This window comes from Coffea arabica, chromosome 8e (genome assembly GCF_036785885.1).
Source record: "Coffea arabica cultivar ET-39 chromosome 8e, Coffea Arabica ET-39 HiFi, whole genome shotgun sequence".
Taxonomy (NCBI): Eukaryota; Viridiplantae; Streptophyta; class Magnoliopsida; order Gentianales; family Rubiaceae; genus Coffea; species Coffea arabica.
The window spans coordinates 32,016,478-32,037,356 of record NC_092324.1 but is presented as its reverse complement, the minus strand read 5'-3'; the positions used below and the strand labels follow the sequence as shown (position 1 = coordinate 32,037,356).

The 20,879-nt window shown below is 33.4% G+C and overlaps 1 protein-coding gene across 1 annotated transcript; it reads left to right on the top strand.

Moving 5' to 3' along the window:
- The first annotated feature begins 1,780 nt into the window (after positions 1–1,780).
- LOC140012730 (uncharacterized mitochondrial protein AtMg00310-like) lies at positions 1,781–2,503 on the top strand. Its single transcript, XM_072061019.1, has one exon. The coding sequence runs from the start codon at positions 1,781–1,783 to the stop codon at positions 2,501–2,503; it is 723 nt and encodes a 240-aa protein (XP_071917120.1).
- Positions 2,504–20,879: the final 18,376 nt, after the last annotated feature.

Below are 20,879 nucleotides of genomic sequence, written 5' to 3'. Positions count from 1 at the left end.
TTCTTATGTGTGGTTCCAAGTAATGTATAACTTTTGGTGGTATGACCTGCAATTAAGATCTAAATGTGTTAAATGTGTTTTGGAGAAAAATTGATGTAAATTAGGGAAATTTTATAAAATGAATACCAAGGTATCATTGTCTGGTTCATCATACTGCATCAAGAACGCATTGATTGGAGAAACTATTATGGACATGTTAGGCCTGGGATATTTGTGGGATAAAATCCAAACCCAACAGAATAAAATAATAGTTAGTTATAAAGTAAGATGGATATATTAGCTTTTTATTTGTTTTAAATAGTAATTGTACCTGAATGAAGATGAACTAGTGGATATGATTGTATAAAAGAGGCAAAAAAAGAGTATTTATACAATATAATTAAAATACTCATGATTATAATTGTGTAATAAAATATAAAGTTGAAAGCTCAAGGTATACCAAGAACAAATGCTAAGAAGAGGGCTATGAAAATAATCTAAATTTGGTAGAAACAATATATTTTCCTTGCTTTAGCCAGCTAAAGTAACAATGATTACATCACAACTTCTTCGGATTTTTTTATGGATATATTTTTTTAATTTTCTTTATGAATACATATAAATGTGTATATAAGTTGAAACTCATTGTTCCATGTAGAATTTACATTGCATGGTATATTTTGTAACCATCATTGGTTAGTACAATTTCAAATAAATTTGCCAAAGATACTGCAATCAACTAAAGTAGTTATTTGCCTATCCATGCAAAGCATTTATCCTTTTATATACTTTTATATATGTGCATGTGGTTCATAAATCAAGCATTCGAAGAACTATTGGAATTATGAAATTATTGAAAAACACATTAAAATATCGAAAAGAAGAAAGAGCTTTTTTTTTTTGAAATGAGAAAGACGAATTCTAAGAATATAAAAGAAACCAGTAAATTATAGAAAATATAAAAGAAAAATTATGTGCATGCATATAGAGGACCTAAAGAATGGATCATTGATGCTAGGTCTAAGAAAAATTTCTGGAACAAACAAGTGAACAAAAGAAGGGAAATATCAACAAATAAAATAAGCATAATATATGACATAGACTTGTTGAGAATAAGCAAAAGAAATGCAACTCACTTGAGGAAGAAGTTTTTGGAAACAAAAGAAAACGATAAAAGTAAGAAACAAAGTACTATGAAAAGCAATATAAAGAAAAAAGATACTAAGGGACCTAAAACAGCAAAGAGAGCAATTTGTTATTCAGTAAAAGAGTAAATAAATAAAAAGGTAAAATTGATTAAAAAAAATCAACAAACAGCATCATTAACAAGAAGAAAAATCTATAACTGCATATCTGTCTGATAAGTTTGCAAATGACAAAAATAAATAAAAAATATCAAGAAGCAGGTAGATGTGTGTGTGTGTGTGTTTTTTTTTTTTTGGAAGTACATGAGCATTTAATGCTGGGGCAAAGGCGGCATTCCAAGTGGCAAACAAAAAGACAGAAAATTTTACCTGCTCCACGTGCCACGGAAAATGTAGCACAACAGCAGGTAACAAAATTGCCGATTGGCAAGGGGAAGTAGAAATAATTAGTAAAAAGGAAAAGAAAGGGGCAAAAAAGCACCATAAAATAGGCAATAACATAATACAATATAAGGCAAAAAAGGTACGCATGATATATAGCATTGCAAATATGAAAGTAAGTCAGAGTGAAACACGGAAGCTTCCAACAAAAAGAGTCGTCTTTCATCTTTCAATTGAAAGAAGCTTAGAAACAAAAACTGACCTTCGGCAAAAACATGGAGCAGGAGACAAAGGTGGAAATCAGTCAAGCACTAGGAAATATTCAAATGGTCAGCCAAGGCAAATATTTGGGGCTCCCAATGGTGGTCACAAGATCCAAGCAACAGCTATTTGGATACATCAAGGATATCATCCAACAGAGACTAAAGAGATGGAAAAATAAACTGCTAAGTGCTGCAGGTAAGGAGGTGGAGCTCAAATCTGTGGCTTTGGTAATGCCAACATACATGATGTCATGCTTCAAGTTACCCAAAAAACTGTGCAAAGAGATAAACTCCATAATGGCAAACTATTGGTGGGGAGAGGGAAATGGAAAGAATAAAATGCATTGGACTTCATGGAGCAAAATGTCTCTGGACTGGAAAACTGGAGGACTGGGATTCAAGGACTTGGGGGCATTCAATACAGCTCTGTTGGGAAAGCAAGTTTGGAGATTACTCACACAGCCAAACCTACTAGTTAGTAAAGTGCTAACGAATAGATATCATCCAAAGGAATCGTTCTTTAAGTGCAAGGTACCAGAAAATGCATCCTGGATTTGGAAGGGACTGATGGGGGCTAGGCAGCTGATAGAAAAAGGGGTTAGAAGAAGAATTGGCAATGGAAAGAGTACCAAAATATGGGAGGACAGTTGGATTCCAGATAACCACCAAGGAAAGGTAACTACACATAAGCCACAAGGATGCAACCTGGTGAAGGTAGACGAAATGATAATCTAGAAAAGATGGAATATGCAACTAATCTTTAGAAATTTCAGCACCAAGGAGGCAGAAAGAATACTAAGCATCCCCATAAGCTTAGTAGACAGAGAGGATAGCAACTTTTCGATTTTCAGCATAGATGGAAATTACACTGTTAGCTCAACTTACAGGGCACAAATAGAAGGAAAGATGGAATACAAGCGAGTGACCAGGGGGAAACTAGTACAAGTTGGAGCAAACAAAGCCAAAGGAATTGGAAACACCTATGGAAACTCAATGTCAAGCACAAGGTGAAGATTTTCTTATGGAAATGCCTAAACCAGGCATTACCAGTAAGACAACTCATCAACAACAGGACCAAACAAGGTGATCCAACATGCAGAGTGTGTGGCGAGGAAAAAGAGACAATAGAACATGCATTGCTCAACTGCAGTCATGTCACACTAGTGTGGAGGATGACACCTATCCAATGGGAAGGAATTCTAAATCAGCAAGGTAGTTTCTGTAGATGGTGGACCACTGTGATGGAGGCTAGATCAAGAAGAGAAGGTAGAAAACACATCTCCTTAACTGCTAACATTCTTTGGCAAATTTGAAAAAGTAGAAATGAGAAGGAATTCAATGGAAAACAACACCCCCCCCCCCCAACTGAGAACAATGCAAAGAGCTCAGGAGGAATGGCTGGAATATGAGGAAGCCACGATAAAGACATCAAGAATGAGCACAAAAGAAACAGGAAATCAGACAGGATCCCCTCAACAACAGGAAGAGATAGAAAGCATAATGAGAATAAGGTTTACTACAGAAAAGAGTAAAGACAACCCTCAAATAGGGATTGGTGTCACTGTCTCTATGGACAACCAATACCTAGTGAGAGGATGGGCTTTACAGGAAAGAAGCACTGGTCATAAGCTTATTGATGATTTAGCAGTTATCAAACTTCTGATGAGTAAAGCTGCAGTGCAGAATTGGGATAAGATTGAGGTCCAGATTCATAACAAACAAACTCTCAACCTCATTCGGCTTAGGAAATCTCAAGATATGAGTTCGGCCACATTGCTGGAGGATATACACAGCCTAAAGTCTTTGTTTCGCATGTGCTCCTTTTGTTTAGTTAATAAGGATCTTAACCATATTAGTAATAGGATCAGCGCTTATGCGTTAGATATTATTCAAAATGAGGAACTTTGGATTCCTCAGTGACAGTATGCACTGGTTGTAAAGTTCTTTCAAGTCTTTACTTGAAACTGTAAAGGGTTTGAATATCTATAAAATCACATATCGTTTCAGAAAAAAAAAAAAAAAAAACAAAAACTGATGTCTGTGGTCCACAAAAGAGCACAATGGGTCAATAAAAAAATAGGGCCAAAGAAGAAGTAAATTACAAAGCAGCCAAACAACTTGTAACATAGATCTTGGATCAAGGCAAAAAATGAATGGCATAGGCGGAAAATAGGAAACAACTAAGGCTAAACCAATACCTCCGAATCTATGACACAGAGCAAATGGACCATAATAGGGCAACCAAATTGACCAATGACCAAATAACCAACCGAGACACTTTTTTACTGTTCATTCACGCAACTCCCCCTTTTATATAGTTAGACTAGTGAGCGGCCTGCGCGATACGCAAGGGGACTAATATTTCCCGTATTAATTATTTTTTGTTGTATGAGTTTATTAGTATATATCTCTGTTATTATTTAATTCATATGGATCATTAGGGAATCATAATTTTTGTTAAAAGTTAACTGTTATGAAATATATAGAATGCATGAGAACAATAATATATAGAATGCATGAGGGCACTTATATAGAATGCATAAGGATAAATTAGAAAATTGTATAAGGTTATTTTAAATTTGGATTAGGATAATTAGAAAATTGTAAAGTGAATCATTCCTAAAGAGTATTAATCATTGTTGATAAAAAAAAAATAGGGGATCCCGAAAGTCAATTAAGCACTTGAACCATAGAACTTGACATTGCTAAAAATTAATCACCACATGTCACAGTAATAAAACCCATTTTTTAAAGTTACTAAAGCCAACAATAGTTTATTAATTATTTCCTCAATAAATGTGCATTTACAGAACACTTAACAATTTTATTCCATGTCAAGGCAACAATAATTTATTAATTGTTTCCTCAATAATTGTGCATTTACAAAACATTTATCAATTATCATTTTTAAAGTCACTAAAGCCAACAACAATTTATCAATTATTTCCTAGGTAATTTTGCATTTCCAGAACACTTCAAAAGCAAATAATTAACCACAAAAAATCAGCTTTCATAGGTTTCACTTTTTACACCACCAATTACGAATTCAGTCAATATGTCTGATAAATGCACCAAAACTATAGCAGCTGTTAACAAATAAACAGACAATTGATGAAAGTAGCCCTAACATCCAATAACAATTGCAGGATAACCGCTTGACAAAAAAAAACATTGTGCATAGGGCAACTTTTCCTTTTATATTGTTAGATATGTATACCTCTATTACTCACTAAGTTCAATAAATACAGGCCTATTTCTTTTTTCATTAATATTAGATCATTAATCCACAGTAAAAAACATGTATTATTACATTATTTTTCAAAGAGTACTTTACTTTTCAAATGTAAGAAATAATCTAATTAATGTTACATGTTTAAATAAATAATATAAAAAGATTAGCACACAACATCGCTTTTCAATTTACAGCAATTTAGAGCCATTAGGAAAAACAAATATGTTAAATTTTATAATAATTATATATACACTAAACATGGATATATTAGTAAAATAACAAACTAATTATTTTTTAAAAAAAGAAATAGACTCGTAATCACGCACACATAGAAGACAAAAGTAAGCTCATGTTTATAGAATATATATATAGAATGAAAAGTATAATAATAAAAATAAGCGAATTAAAATTTTTCCAATAATTATATAGACTAATATATATCATTCTAATTGTACGTTTGAAAAAGCTATAGAATTAGAAACCATTTTTAATTGAAACCTATGGCATCTTAATTGATTTTGCTTACTTATATGATGACAATGTTGGACTTGTTATTTTTTCCCTCTGGCTCAATTTTCGGGAACTGTGTAGTCAGAAGATAGGCCTATTTCTTTTTCCATTAATATTAGATTATTAATCCACAGTAAAAGACATGTATTATTACATTATTTTTCAAAGAGTACTTTAATTTTCAGATGTAAGAAATAATCTAATTAATGTTACATGTTTAAATAAATAATATAAAAAGATTAGCACACAACATCACTTTTCAATTTACAGCAATTTAGAGCCATTAGGAAAACCAAATATGTTAAAAATTTTATAATAATTATATATACACTAAACATGGATATATTAGTAAAATAACAAACTAATTATTTTTTAAAAAAAAGAAATAGACTCGTAATCTAGCACATATAGAAGACAAAAGTAAGCTCATGTTTATAGAATATATATATAGAATGAAAAGTATAATAATAAAAATAGGGGAATTAAAATTTTTCCAATAATTATATAGACTAAATATGTATATATAGACTAATATATATCCTTTTAATTGTACGTTTGAAAAAGCTATAGAATTAGAAACCATTTTTAGTTGAAACCTATGGCATCTTAACTGATTTTCCTTACTTATATGATGACAATGTTGGACTCATTATTTTTTCCCTCTGGGTCAACTTTTATTTTGGAATTCCCTGTATTGGCGGACCATGACAGCCCATACGGTCGCAGTAGCAGCATAGTCTTTGCTACTCTGGGAAGATCAAGCTATCATTTTGATATCTATTCTCTTCCACTATGGGTCCCACCCGCTAGCTCCAACGAACTTCGGCTGACCGATGGAGCTTCCTTTAATTTCAAAGTCACAGAAGACCAAAACACCCCTCAAAATCACAAAAATAATGGCATAACCGCTTGACCAAAATGGGACTGTTCATTTCCCAACTCCCGCTTTTATATTATAGATATTGTATGGTGCAATTATTACTAGCAATTGTTAAGATCCTTGAGCCACTCTTGACATCCTCCATTTCTCTTTCTGGTCTTAATTTGCGAGGTGAAACGTTTGTTCACCTTAGATGACTATTCATTAGTTAAACAAGACAAAAATATACATTATAATAATTGTAAAACACTCACTTGGTCCTTTTTCCGCATAAGACTAGCTTTACTGTTATGCATACAGATCTGAGACTGTATGCTTAATGTAACAAGAAAACTGTCATCTTATCGCTATATGAATGTAGTATTATGACCACATGAATGCAGTAGGTACTTAATTGGATTTCTTTATACTAGGTTAACTTGACCTCCACTTGATATTATTTCCACAGTAAATGTTTTTTTTTATTTTATAAAGCTTTCTTTACATGCTTATTTTCTTATGTTATAAAAGTTTTTTTTTTTCAATTCGTTTACTTCCCTTTTTATTATCTTTCTCTACCCTTTCTTTCGCTGAGTTGTTTCCAAATTTTCAACATACAAATGAAAGTGGGGGCTACTCATAAGTGTTTGAGAGGATGATTAGTGTGAGTAGGAATGCAAGTGAACCGAGCTACCTCTAAATAGTTTGATTCTCGATTTGGCTAGATAAAAATTGAGCGCGTGTTTAAGCTCGAATGAGATATGGAGTCGAGTTCAAACTCCCAAACCATAAACTTGAGTGATTGTGAGCCTTATCAAATACTTATAATTATCAATTTAATTTTTAAATATTTGTAAAACTAGTTTTGTACCCATTCGTTGAATGGGAATTGTTTAAAAATAATAAATTATTTAGTGTAGTTCATAAAAATATTTGCATAAAATACAAATTTATTGTATAATCGATTATAACATTTTTTAAATACATTGTTATTCAAAAATAGTCTTATAATGTAAATTTAAACATCTAATTCAGTGATTAATAATTCAAAAATGAAAAAAAAAACATTCGACGATATGATAACATTCAAAAACTTGAAAATAGGCAAGATCAAATCTTGGCTAATCTTCTGTAAACAAAAGAATGGCCAACCCGTTACCAAAACATCAATTTTGGCACTTACTATAAATGGCTTAAAGGTTAATGTGAAAAGAAAAGAAACCAAATGAAGTATTAATAAAAGATCAGAATTCAGAATCAATCAAATCATAGTAACACAACAACCTTCTAAATCTGTTCACGGCTAATAGAAGCAAAACGAAAACATAAGATGTATTTTGCTCTTAAGTCAAAAACATAAAAAATCTAAATAGTCTGATGTATATTGCATGACGTGAACTGCTATTTGACAATGAACTTGATGCTTTGCCATTTATGTAATCAGTGACACCTTTTTGTTCTTTAGAAGATTTCTACCAAAGTCTAAAAATAACATTGAAAACTGCACAAAATTTTTTTAACCCTAGAAACCTAGAAAATAAAAAAAAATTACTATATTGTTGAAGACAATTAATAAATTGTCAAAGGCAATTAAAAAATCGTGTGAAAACACATAGTTTAAAAGACCACTTTTAAATCACTAACCAAAAAGCAATATGTGTTCTACTTGAATTGAAGAGTGAATCCATAAATTGAAATAACAAATTAATTACAAAAACCTTGCCAGAAATAAAAACCAAACTATAACTTTTGAACACTTAGAAAATTTAAATTCAATGACCTAACTATGAAGAAGGTGTAGGAAATTACAGACCACATACAGCGAACATAAACAAAGTCCAAATGCGGTCCTTGCATTGAAGAGAATAAAAACGAAGTTCCAAATTCGGTCCTTACATTGAAGCAAAAAAAAAAAAAACTTACCAAAAAAATTGGTGGAAAAGTGTAAATATTTTCACTGCTTGATAAAATGATAAGTAATAGATCGAGAACTATATATATGAGTAAAAATGTAGAGTATCTGCAATAGCGCTAATATGATATTTGAATTGATATTTCGAACTTTTGAGTTGAAGATAAAAAAGAGTTAAAAACATAATTCAAAATTATTTATACTACTTTCCGGGAAATTTAGGCTTGACAATTAGGGTGAAAAAAAAAAGGTGAAAGAATGGAAGAGATAATTATGGAAGGATTATCTAGAATTGTAAAGGCAAGAGAAAAAAGAGGGATGGAATAGCGTAGGTTATTAAGGGGTTAACTCATAAAGCGCGTTGCACCTACTTGCCCTATCGTTTAGCCACATAGGAAAGAGAAAAAATAAAAGGATGAAAATGAGAATACGACTTTATTATATATATATATATATATATATATATATATATGATTACTTAAAGAATAAAATTTGTATATATTGAAAATAAAAGGATAAAAATGAGAATACGACTTTATTATATATATATATATATATATGATTACTTAAAGAATAAAATTTGTATATATTGACAATATATATTCAAACTGGCCAAATGGATGGTAACTAAATAGAATTTGAATTTAAATGTTATATTGGTGTATTTAGCATGCATCCAGCCCCACTTGTGTAAACTATTAATGTATACAAACTTTATTTTTCAAGTACATTGATAGTGTCTACACAAGTGAAGGTATTTTTTTTTGAAGGAATACACGTGAGGTTGGAGGCATAACAACTAATGAGAATTTAAAAATACCTAAACATATCTCATAGCCCAGACATCACTCTTCTTTCTCTTAATTCTTAATCTCCAACAACCCCTCCCAAAACAAACCTTCTCAATCATTTCTGTTTCCTCCATCATCGCTCTCTTTGCCTATTTCTCTCTCGAATCCCTCCTCTTAATCACTCTCTCTCCCCAATTTTCTATTGTTGCTGCTTTACATTCTTGCTTTCGTTCTTAATCAAATTCCAAAAGTCCAGTCAAAATTGCATGATTGTTAAGTTTCTATAATCTAATACTACCACTACCAAATGGATAGGTGCTACCATATTCTTTTTGTTAAGTCTTTTAGTTTCCTAAGGATCTCTTACCCATCTAATCATTGAATGATCTGGAGCACCTCTAATGATCTAGGAATCGATAACCTATGGGGAAATTTTTGGGTTTCCAACGATCTGAAAGTCTGATGGTTTTTAAGTTTCTATATTGAAATTTGATTAGGAAAATATGTAATGATAGGGGTTGAATTTTTGGTTTTTTTGGCTTTGAAATTTCTTGGGTTATCAGTTATCATTTTCTTTTCTTTATTCTTTTTTTGAAACCAGAAATTTGGATTAACTTGATTGACTGGGTTGCTCGACTTGAGGTCGAGTTGTAAAATTAAAAATCTTGTCAAGTTTGAGTTTGAATTTGAACTTAACTACTAAGGGTTAAGTTTGAATATAGTGAAATTTGACCTGTGACTCAATAGCACCCCTAAGTGTAAGAAGGCTATACAATATAGTAACGTGTCATAAGAAACATGTCAAATGGCATGGACGAGTGGGAAAGACACTTGTGCTGCTACTTTATATGTGACTGGACACGTGTTGAGGCTTGGGGACATCATGGCAAGAGTTTCATCTATTTACAAGTAGGTTCTTCAAGTTTTGAAAGATAGTACTTAGATTGCAAAAGTCCAAGTTGTTAGCATCTTGAACTTATTTTTGTGCAATGGTAGACCTATATATTGGTGCCCCCACTAACTAAAGGAAACTTTCAATTTTAGTCAAAAAACTTTCAATAAATTTTATTTTTATCTTACTGATTTACCAATGTGTCCCATTTATTAAAGTAAATTATGCATTTCATGTATTGATTTGTTAAAAATGCAGTATTTACACTAATAATTGGTAGAAATTAAATGGAATTATATACCAATGAGTAATTTAATAACAATATTTAGTAACTAACTTATAACTACAAACACAAACTCAAGACCCAGTTGTTTCAGATATTATTACATGACTTCTCACATTTTAAAATATCCACATAAGTTCCTATAGTTTCATATTAAGTAGAAACTTGACGAAAAATATCCTTTGTCATATCAATAGCTGAAATACAAGTGTTTTCCTCACTTGAACAAAAAATTAAATGATCTAAGAACTTTGCATAAAAACTATAGAGATATTATGTGGATAAGTACAAAAGCCACAAGGGGGTATAGTAAATATTCAAGCAAATTATAAGGGGTTAAGTAGATATTATGATTCCATGTGATGCACTTTCAGATCACATCTGGTATACCAACCTTCGTAACTAGTGATACTTTCCAACTATTTTTCACCTTACATAAAATAATGAGAAGGTTTTACGGATATTTTGAAACTTTAAAAGGGTAATGTGATAACATGAAAAATCACAAGGGAATTATGTATAATTTACTAGAAAAAGGTAAATTAATGTGTTGTAGAGCATTAGAGGGTTCTTTTATATCCGCTTGTTTTATTTATTAATAGTTATTATATTTCTAACTATTATTATCTACTATGTGAATATTTACTATTGTTCCCGGCCATACAACTAAAATGACTCTAATACATTTGTGCCTCTGTAGAAATATTTTCTTAACTCCACCACTATTTCCATGTGATATCATTTTAAGTAAATGTTCCAACTTTACATGTCTATTTATTTAAAATACTACACATAAATAAAAAAACATTACCTTCCTTTTTATTGGCCTTTATGATCATTAGCACCATTTTTTGAACCAGGAGAATGTAATTGGCTATGGATTAACTGTCTGACTTGTGGCACCCATAGGGGTTGTAGCCTCTCATGCTGATGAGCACATGTTGATCGAGCATGATGTTGTGCTTTGTGCTACGAAGGTGTTTAAGGAAATAAAATTACACAATTACTAACAACAATTGTTTTTGGTATGGTGGTGAGCGCTTGAACCTTATAATTGGTATCAGAGCAACGGCACTGGTTTGAATCTCCTAGGTTGGTGTTTGGCAGGGGAAAGGGGTGATTGTTGACCTTTATGGTTAGCATCAGAATATAACTAGCTGTAGACTAACTGCCAAACCCATAGCACCCATGGGAGGTGCAACCCCTCATGCTAATCGACTGTGATATATTGTGCTGCCAAAATGTTTAAGAAAATAAAGTCGTGCCTTCTCTAACAGCAATTACTATTTGTGTAGTGCTAAGTGCTTGATCCTAACACATTTTGATTCAATAAAAATGGTTTTAAGGCCAAATTTCTCATGGATAAATAGTCAACTTTTGTCACAAAGAACAAATTATGAGTTGCCACCTTAGGATTTAATCTTTGGAGAATCTTTGGAGGACTTGTTGGCTAATTATAGCTCCTTAACATTATGTCTTCTTTTTGTTTTAAGGCTTTAATGAAAGCCTTCCTTAGACAGGAAACCTAGATTGTCGATATATGAGGTGTTACAAGTTCAATGTAGACAATGACAAAGAAAGAAAGAAATTGGTTATACTTATATATATACATATATCTTAGGATTTAATCTTTGGAGGGCTTGTTGGCTAATTATAACTCCTTAACATTATGTCTTCTTTTTGTTTTAAGGCTTTAATGAAAGCCTTCCTTAGACAGGAAACCTAGATTGTTGATATATGGGGTGTTACAAGTTCAATTTAGACAATGACAAATAAAGAAAGAAACTGGTTATAATTATATATATATACATACTTGATGGTTTGTTTAAAGATTCTTTGAATTTATTGAAATAGAACTATCTCTTCTCAGGGTCGGGAATGGTTTCTATGACATCGAGAAGAAGGCCCTGTTCCTTTGTCAAGACATTTAGAGTTGCTTATCCTCCTTCTCCATCTTCATCACTGTTGGAAGACAAAGATGAAACATCATCATCCTCAAGTTGGTTTGCATAGTTTTCTTATTCTCATTTTGAATCATCACTGTCAGTTTCTACAAAGAAGTTGGATAATTGATTCAATACTCCTTCATCTGCAACAACAGTGCTGATTCTTTTGTTTAATTTGCAATATCTAGTTATATGTCCAGGTTGTTTGCATCTGTGACATACAATTGTTGGTAAAGTTGGTGAGTATTGGATAGGAGTTGGATTTGATTTTTTGGGGGATGTAACAGTTTTCTAGATTTATAGGGTAAGGTTTTTCTTTTTTTGTTGAGAAGGTTTTGATAAAGGTTTAGGTTTTCTTCTAGTTTTTGTACGATAACTGGGTAGACCAAATTGTTCTCAGAAAGAACTAAGGTCCTTTGTTCTTTGTACTCGGCCTTTTGCAAGCTATATGAGCATCTTGTCTTGCCTGCAAATTTTTGGATTGACTTGTTGAATTTCGCTAGTTAATTGTCCATGAATAATTGTTTCCCATGGTAAAACACCATCATATTGGGTTTGGATTTCTTCTTAGACAAGTCTCTTAATGATTTAGGGAGACCATCTAAGAACTTTTCCTTCCAGTATGCTTGATTACTACCTAATGTTGCATATATGCAAGTCAGAAAAGTGTCTTTGTACCACCTAAAATCTGAAAGATTCCTACATTTGAGATTGTTTAGTAGTTCTGAGGACTTGTCTCTGAATATCCCTGGATCACCAATGAATATCTTTGCAATTGTGGAGATCAAGGTTGCTACTGCATCTGAGATAGTCTCACCATCTTGAAAGATTGGTTCTCCATTTGTATCTAGTTTAATTGCATTTAGTATCTTCTCTTTGTCTTCTAAGGTGAGATGTTCATTCCATCATCCCTTAAGCTGTCCTGTTAATCCTATTGTGAGGAAATAATCTACAAGTTTGTCAGTACATCCATGATTTGTAAGATAGACCGTGGCTGTTATTGTCATTGGTTGGAGGATTGTGATTATGTTGTACTCAGAAACTCTATCTACGCTCCATTCATAGATATTGTTAGCATTGTCGGAGTTTTGAAAGATATATGTTTTTCTACTATAAGGACATCTGGGTAAATTACCCTAGAGTAATAGAGTTTAAGGGGATTTTTTCAATTTGGAGTTGGATTGTAGGATGGTCAGGATATGCTAAGTTCAGCTATTTGATTGGAAGAAGAGGCTAAGGATTCTAGAGCAGGTTCATGTAAGACACAAGCTGTTTATTTAGTAGGGTTGATTAGCTGATGCAGGAGATTCTGGTGATGGTTCTTCAAGAATACAAGTCAATTGTAGGGGATTCTAGTTTAGGGTATTCTAAAGTACAAGCCGACTATTTGACAAGTTGGTTAATAGAGGTCAATCCTTGTTCTACTGTCTTTTGTTTGTTTATAGGAGTAACAAAGGATTGTTCAATCTTATCTATTCTCCTTTCAAGTTTACTCATAGGCTTATGTTGGAGTTTTTTATGGAATGTATTTGGTATTTCATAAGGTTTGACTAAGAGATTGAAAGAAGAAATGGTTGTGGATGATTGAAAAATAGTGTAGGCTAATAGGAAGATAACTATATGGTGGTTCAAATATTTGTTCAAATATTTGGTAACCTTCCTTCACATCTGGTGGGAGAATTTGTAGGTTTGATCCATATGCATTCCAGCAGGTTACAAACCAAGTAGGGAAATTGTACTTGTTTGTCTTCGTGAAATAAAATAGGTATGAATACTGGTTTAGTTCATTTTGGAATGAAAAGGCATGAAACCATACTACCTTATAATCCCAATAAGTATATCCAAGAGGATTAAAGGGAATTGTAGATGATTTCGGTCAACTCAGGTTGATTCCCCATTCAGAGGACCTAACAGCTTTGAGAATTTGTGCACAAGAATGAGTATTGACTACCTTCCCTATGGGATTACCATTCTTATCTTTCAATTCTCTATCATGAGGTTTGAAGATTACAGACTGGAAATCTGTCAAGATAAATTTTAGTATTCTAGGGTTTTGGTTAGTGTTTGTGGCACAAAATGATATTTGGAGGGAAAATAGATTTGGTTGTCATTTTTACTCCTAAGCCGATTGAATTTAATTTCTAGAAGACCAAACTCTGATACTAATTATAAGGTCCAAAACAATCTAAGGGGGGTGAATTAGATTGTTTAAGAAACAAGCAAATAATTGCAAATATTCACCCAATTTTTTAATCAAAATAGTTTAAGTAAACAAACACTCAAGCAAACACAATAACAAGAATAGCAAATTAAGCCACACAAACAAGTAACAAAAAGAAAACAATAAGGTAAAAGGATTGCAAGCCAATCAACTCTCAAACTTCTTTCAAACTTGGAGTTGAATCCACTAGTAACTTTTTCAGTTGTTGGTGAAGCTAACCAACTTATACAAATAAAGGATCACTCTTTACTCACCCTAAAACTTTTTTGTTGAGTTAAAGAGTTTTACAACTCACTCAGGTTTACCCTCAAATAGCTACAATCCAATTCTTCTACGTTCGATCCAATTGCTCTACGTCCAACTCTATGTCTGAAGGCGTGTTGAGTAAGTCTTTATTAGAAGTTTCGGACGTCCGATACAATTTCCAAAAGATGCGCTTGACATAAACAAAGAGTTCCAAAGTTTCTTTTTAATCTGTCGGATGTCAAATAGTCTAGCTATGTGTCCAATGCTCAGCGAAAAACTTTGTTCCATCTTGTTTTACTTTCTTTCCTTTACCAAATATTGAGCACCAATACTAATGAAAAACTGAATTGAAATATTAGTCTAAATCATCATTTTATTTCGTTAATCATCAAAGCCAAGAATTGATCAATCTAAATCTTTCATAATCCAAGAAAGGCAAAAAAATATAATGCAACAACAAAAATTTTTCTCCCTTGCCACACACGAAAATCCAAAATAATGTTATGATTAGGGGTGCAAACGAGTTGAGTCAAATCGAGTTTTGAATTTATCGAGTCGAGTTACACTTATTTATATGCGAGCTCGAGCTTATCGAGCTCAGAAAATGGAGCTTGAGCTCAGCTCGATTAAGGAAAAGGCAAATTCGGCTTATGGCTCATGAGCCTAGCTCGAATTCTAGCTCACGAGCAGCTCGAGTTTCGCTCGATTTTCTAGCTCGCATGAAGCTCGAATTTAGTTCGATTTCTAGTTTGTTAGGAGCTCGAGTTCGAACTCGAAATCAGCTTGGATTTTCTGGAAATTTGAGAAGAAAACAGCATTTTTGTCCGCATATTTTTGATAAAATTTGAGCATGATAACAACAATTTTCCCATATTCTTGATCTTGAGGCTTACAAATTATCCACTAATACAATCATAAACATATAAGACATAAAAATCTAAATGTCCAACACTTGAAATATTCAACCATTGTCACATAAGGAAATAAAGTACAGTAATTCACCAACAAGTTTCAAATGTAAATAGTGTCTTCAACACTTCATCAACAAGCCGAGCTCCGATGCATAAGCTCTTCAACATTAACTATATTAAGAAGCAAAAGAAACCAGCAAGTGGGCTGCCAAAAAAAAAAAGTAAAACAACAGCCAAAAAAAGTGAAAAAATCAGTCCATTGAATGAGAAATTCTAACACGAGAAACCAGCAAAAAAATAGCTTTAAACATAGCTAAAAAGTAGCCAAAAAAAAGGGACCAACCAGCTACAAAAAACTGTCCATATCAACAAAGACAATGAAACAACAAGAAGACAAACAAGACGTCTCCAACGTTGCTGGTTTATTAAGCAGCAAAAATCAGCAAGTTGCTAAAAAAAACCACACAACTTCAGTGTAGCAGTTGAGAGAAATCCAACACAAAAGCCATCAAGAAATAGCCCAACAAATCAGCAAATATAAACCTTAAATGCAGCTACAAACTAGCCAAGAAAAGGACCAAAAAAATAGCTAAGAAACTTCCAAATTAAAAGCATTAAGGTCTTAATACCATGAGTTACAATTGGACAAAACTCCAAATAGGAAATTAAAGGTAAATTACCTCAAACATCTCCGAAGTCAAGAAATAGGCAACACAATCTCTTGTCTATTCTTCAATTTCTGCAAAAACAAAAAATTAAAATAAAAGAAATTAAGAAATAGTAAGGTATATTTTAAATATTATGTGTGATAATTTTGCTTTTTAGTCACCTTTTCCCTTTTCTTCACCCGTGTAGCTTACGACACCAATCTCCAGCACACATCAACATTTCTATAGTTTATGGAGCCAAGGAAGCACGGTAAGAGTCAATTACTCTAGTTCCAGCACTAAATGTAGCTTCTGAAGCTACAGTGCTTATAGGAATGGCTAAAATATCAGCAGCCATCTTGGGAAGAATCTTGTATTTTGTTGTGTCTTTCCACCACTTCAAGGCATCTAAATTCACGATGTCTACCGTTGAATCATCTGCAGCTGTGAGGAGACCATCTTCAAAGTAGGTATCCAACTCATTCTTAACGGGTTGAACACTTTCAACGGTAGTAATATGGGTCAGAAATTCACTCATACTCGAAACATGGGTCACTGATGAAGATGCACTACTGCTGCTCTTGGTTGGATGATCATTGCCGATTAGTAGTTGAGAAGATGATCCACTTTGGCCTGAAACATGTATCTCCACATATTCATCATATAGGTCATACAAAACTTGTCAAACCTTGCCTATATTGCTTTGCACTTCATGTGGAGGATAAAGCAATGGAAATCAATAGTTTATGACTCTCATCTTGCATCTGGGATCCAAAATAGCTGTTGTCCAAAATTGCTGCTATAGCTATTAACAAGTTACATTCACCTTAGTACTTATCAAATTTCACCTTCATCTTTTGCACCATTGATCGGACAAAGTCATCTTCATCATCAACCTTACCATCTAGTAGTACTTTTATCCGACAAACTTCATTTATATATAAATTTACTGTCGGATAATCACTACCAAATATCACATGAGTTGCTGTCCAAAAAGCTTTTAAAATGCTGCATACTTTTGAAACCTTTTCCCAATCTTCTGCGGTTGGACAAAAATTATAATTTGGCTCTCTATCACTGTATCTTGGAAAAACGTCTTGAAACTTCAGTGCACAAGTCAGCATCTCATAAGTAGAATTCCACCTTGCCTTGTAGTCATAAATTAGCTTTTTTTCGGCAGCTACAGCTGGCGTACAATTTCAGCAAATTGCAAGCGTCTTCCATCTGTCTTATTGATAAACTTCACACTATCCCTGATTGTGTCAACTATTTCCTTGATCTAACTGAGCCTGTCTTGAATCATCAAATTCAGTATCTGAGCACAATATTTCACATGAAATAACTTTTCTTTTACTAATAGACACTTATTTCTGGAGAAAGTGTCCTTCAAACATCTCAGTGCACTATCATTATTTGAGGCATTATTGACTGAAACTGTATAAACCTTGCTCTCAATTCTCCAATCTGTTAAACATTTGAAAATAGCATCCGCAATTTGGATGCCCCGATGTGGAGGAGGGACGTGCACAAAATTGAGGACTCGTTTCTGCAATCTCCAATGACTATCAATCCAATGCCCGGTTACGACCATATACTCATTTTTTTAGTTCTTGGACGTCCAAAGATCTGTAGTCAAGCTGATTTTTTTGACTTTCTTTAATTGGTTCTTCAATTTTGTCTTCTCTTTTTCATAAACTGACATGTACTCATTTCTGTTCATAGTCTGACTAATTCTTTGCTATTCGGGCATTCCTCTTTTTTGCATCAAGTTGAAACCCTCTTCCTCCACTATTGAAAATGGATGCTTATGCATAAGCATCCATTCAGCAGTAGCTTCTCTCATGTCTGCCATATCAAATGTTTCGATGTGAAGGTAAGCCTGAGAAGTTTCAGCAGAATCAGCAGGTGGAAAATTTATCTTTGTTTGTTGTACGGCTTTTTTTAGTTTTTGCAATCGGATAGCACATGACTTCCTATGCTTTAGCAAACTTGAAGTTGCACTAGTTTTCGTCTTCTTGAATTTTGCATTGCAATGAATACACTCCGACATGAGAGTTTTTTGAGCGCCAACTTCAACATCTTTGAATCATCCCATGCCACTGATTTTCTAGCCCTCTTTTTTTTCCTAAAAGCATCCAAACCATCATCTTCAACAGCCTCTTGATTGGTTGTTTCAATGGTTGTATGTGTATCACCTTCTAATGCCTCATCTTCACTCTCCAATTCTTCATCTCCAAGAGAGAATTCCAACTCTTCATGAATGTTAACAACAGTATCTTTGTCAGCGATATTCACAGGACTAGCGGAATCACCAACTGATCTAATAATTGGTGAAGACTGCTCTTGGTTGGATGTATCCATCTTACAGTCTCAATTTCTTTTAGCTATACACAGAGAAAAAAAAAAAGAAAGATATAAGCAGCATTCTTTTAGCTATTAACAGTGAACAAAAACAATAAAACACGTTAATAGGCTTAGCTAATCCAAAGAATTTATAGAGTGAAGAATTAAGCAATCATGAAATTTTCAGAAATTACTCATTCAAATGTGTCTAGACCGAAAGACTTGAGATTGGAAAACCCTTGCACTCCTAATTTCACATAGAGAGATCTTAAAATACAGGGAAACTTGTTCACAAAGGATTGCTTACAGTTCTCAACTCAATATTAACAAGAAATGTCATAAAGTTGAAACAGCTCTACCAGTTTAATCATCCCTCTACTCAGTTCAGTATTATGTACGTGGACAGCTCACAAATCACAATAGCAGTAGCAGCACCATCACCTAGGAGCTACCACCTTCCGTTACCATTACAGCTGAAATACTTGCGAAAAAATCATTTATCAAAGTTAGTGCCATGATGAAATGTACTCTTCTATCTAGCCATACCATTTATCAAAGTACCAGAGCATTAGGATGGATTTTGGTCCTTATTTATCCATAATTAGCAGCTGGCTTCATCAAGGACATAGAGTTGATAAATCAAAATAGGAATCAGTAGATCACTAATATGGATGCACATAAACAAGACCTAATGATTGTACACGTGAAGAACAAAAAAGTTAAAAAAAAATCTTTTTTCTTACGAGCATGCAAGATGACTCCCCAGAATGCGAGAACATCTAGTTTTGAAACAGTATCAGGTGAACAAGTTTTTTCTTGTAGAGAAATGAAACTTGCCCAGCATAATGAGCTGTATCGAGATCCAGATAAAGCTCATAGGCTGAGAATTAATTAAGAAATAAGCCAAGCGCAACACTATAGAAATTACACTAAAGATACTGCTAAATTGTTGCTCAATTTCATCTCATCTTTTCCTTTTGCAACTCTCAACCCAGGATTAGAAAGAATGCGCAAATCCTCTAGCTAAAAGCCATACCCCATCATTCTGCTCAACCAAGTAATAATCCTTTAATATATAAGGGCTATTAATTTTGAGGATTACTCGACTATTCACACTACAATCTACACTCCTAATCAGAACATCCGAATTTCACTACTACCAATTTGTAATTGTCGTCTATTTCAAGTTCTAATAAAAGAACCTTGTGCAAGAAACATAAAAAAAGAAACCAATATTAGCAGTAATTAGCTCGAAATTAAGTTGTGGAAAGAGGAACTAACAATCTACTCAGTAGCAGCAGCAACAGTCGAGCTCAGTAGTAGCAGCACTTGAGCTTAGTAGCAGCAGCTCTCGATCTCAGTAGCAGTAGTACCAGTCGAGCTCAATAGCAGGCTAGTAGCAGCACCAAGTCCAACTCAGCAGCAGCCAGCATCGGTCGAGCTCAGTGGCAGGCAACCAACGATCTGAGGAGCGGGGATGTTAGACACGATGGGGAGTGGTGGTCCTGGTAAAGGTGGGCTCAGTGGGTTGCGCCGGTAGAATAGCTCGGAGGTGGAGCTAGTGGACGTAGCGATGGCAGAAGAAATTTCAGACAGATGAGAAATTGGGAATTTTCGGATAAGGGAAATGGGAATTTGGGAACCTAATTAGAGAAACAGGGCTTCTTGTAAATTTCCATTGATATAGGGGTATTTCAGTAATTTCACATATAACTTGAGCTTTCGAGCGGCTCGTCGAGCTATCGAATCTAAAAAATGAAGGCTTGAGATCGACTCATTTGTATTAACGAACGGCTCGAGCCGAGCTATGGCTCAAGCTGCTCGAGTCGTGAACAGCCCTAGTTGTGATATTAGATTATGTATTCAAAATTCTTTATCACACTTCTTAACCATGCCGAGGTTACCTTTTTCCAACAAAACAAGTACATAGTTAGAAATGATTTACATAATAAGTTACATTACAAAAAAAGAAAGAAATAATAGAAGAAATACAAAAGGAAACAAAAAAAAAAGAGATTAATAATCAAATAATCTTTCAACCTATTTACTAAAGTCAAAACCAAGCTAAAGTAATTGTTTGATGCATTTGCGAGAACTTGTTTCTGAAATTTTTCATTAAAAGAATGTCTGGATAAATTGCTCATTAGAAGTAGATACAGTAAAACTCACCCCCAACTCTAATATCAAACAATTTCAAAATTCGTTTGGAAAAGCCACTTTCATCAAAGGTTAATTGTGATTTTACCTAAAAATTTGTCATTGGTGTTATATCAATATTGAAAAGTTAATTAGCTTGCATGCCACAAAGTCAGGAACTC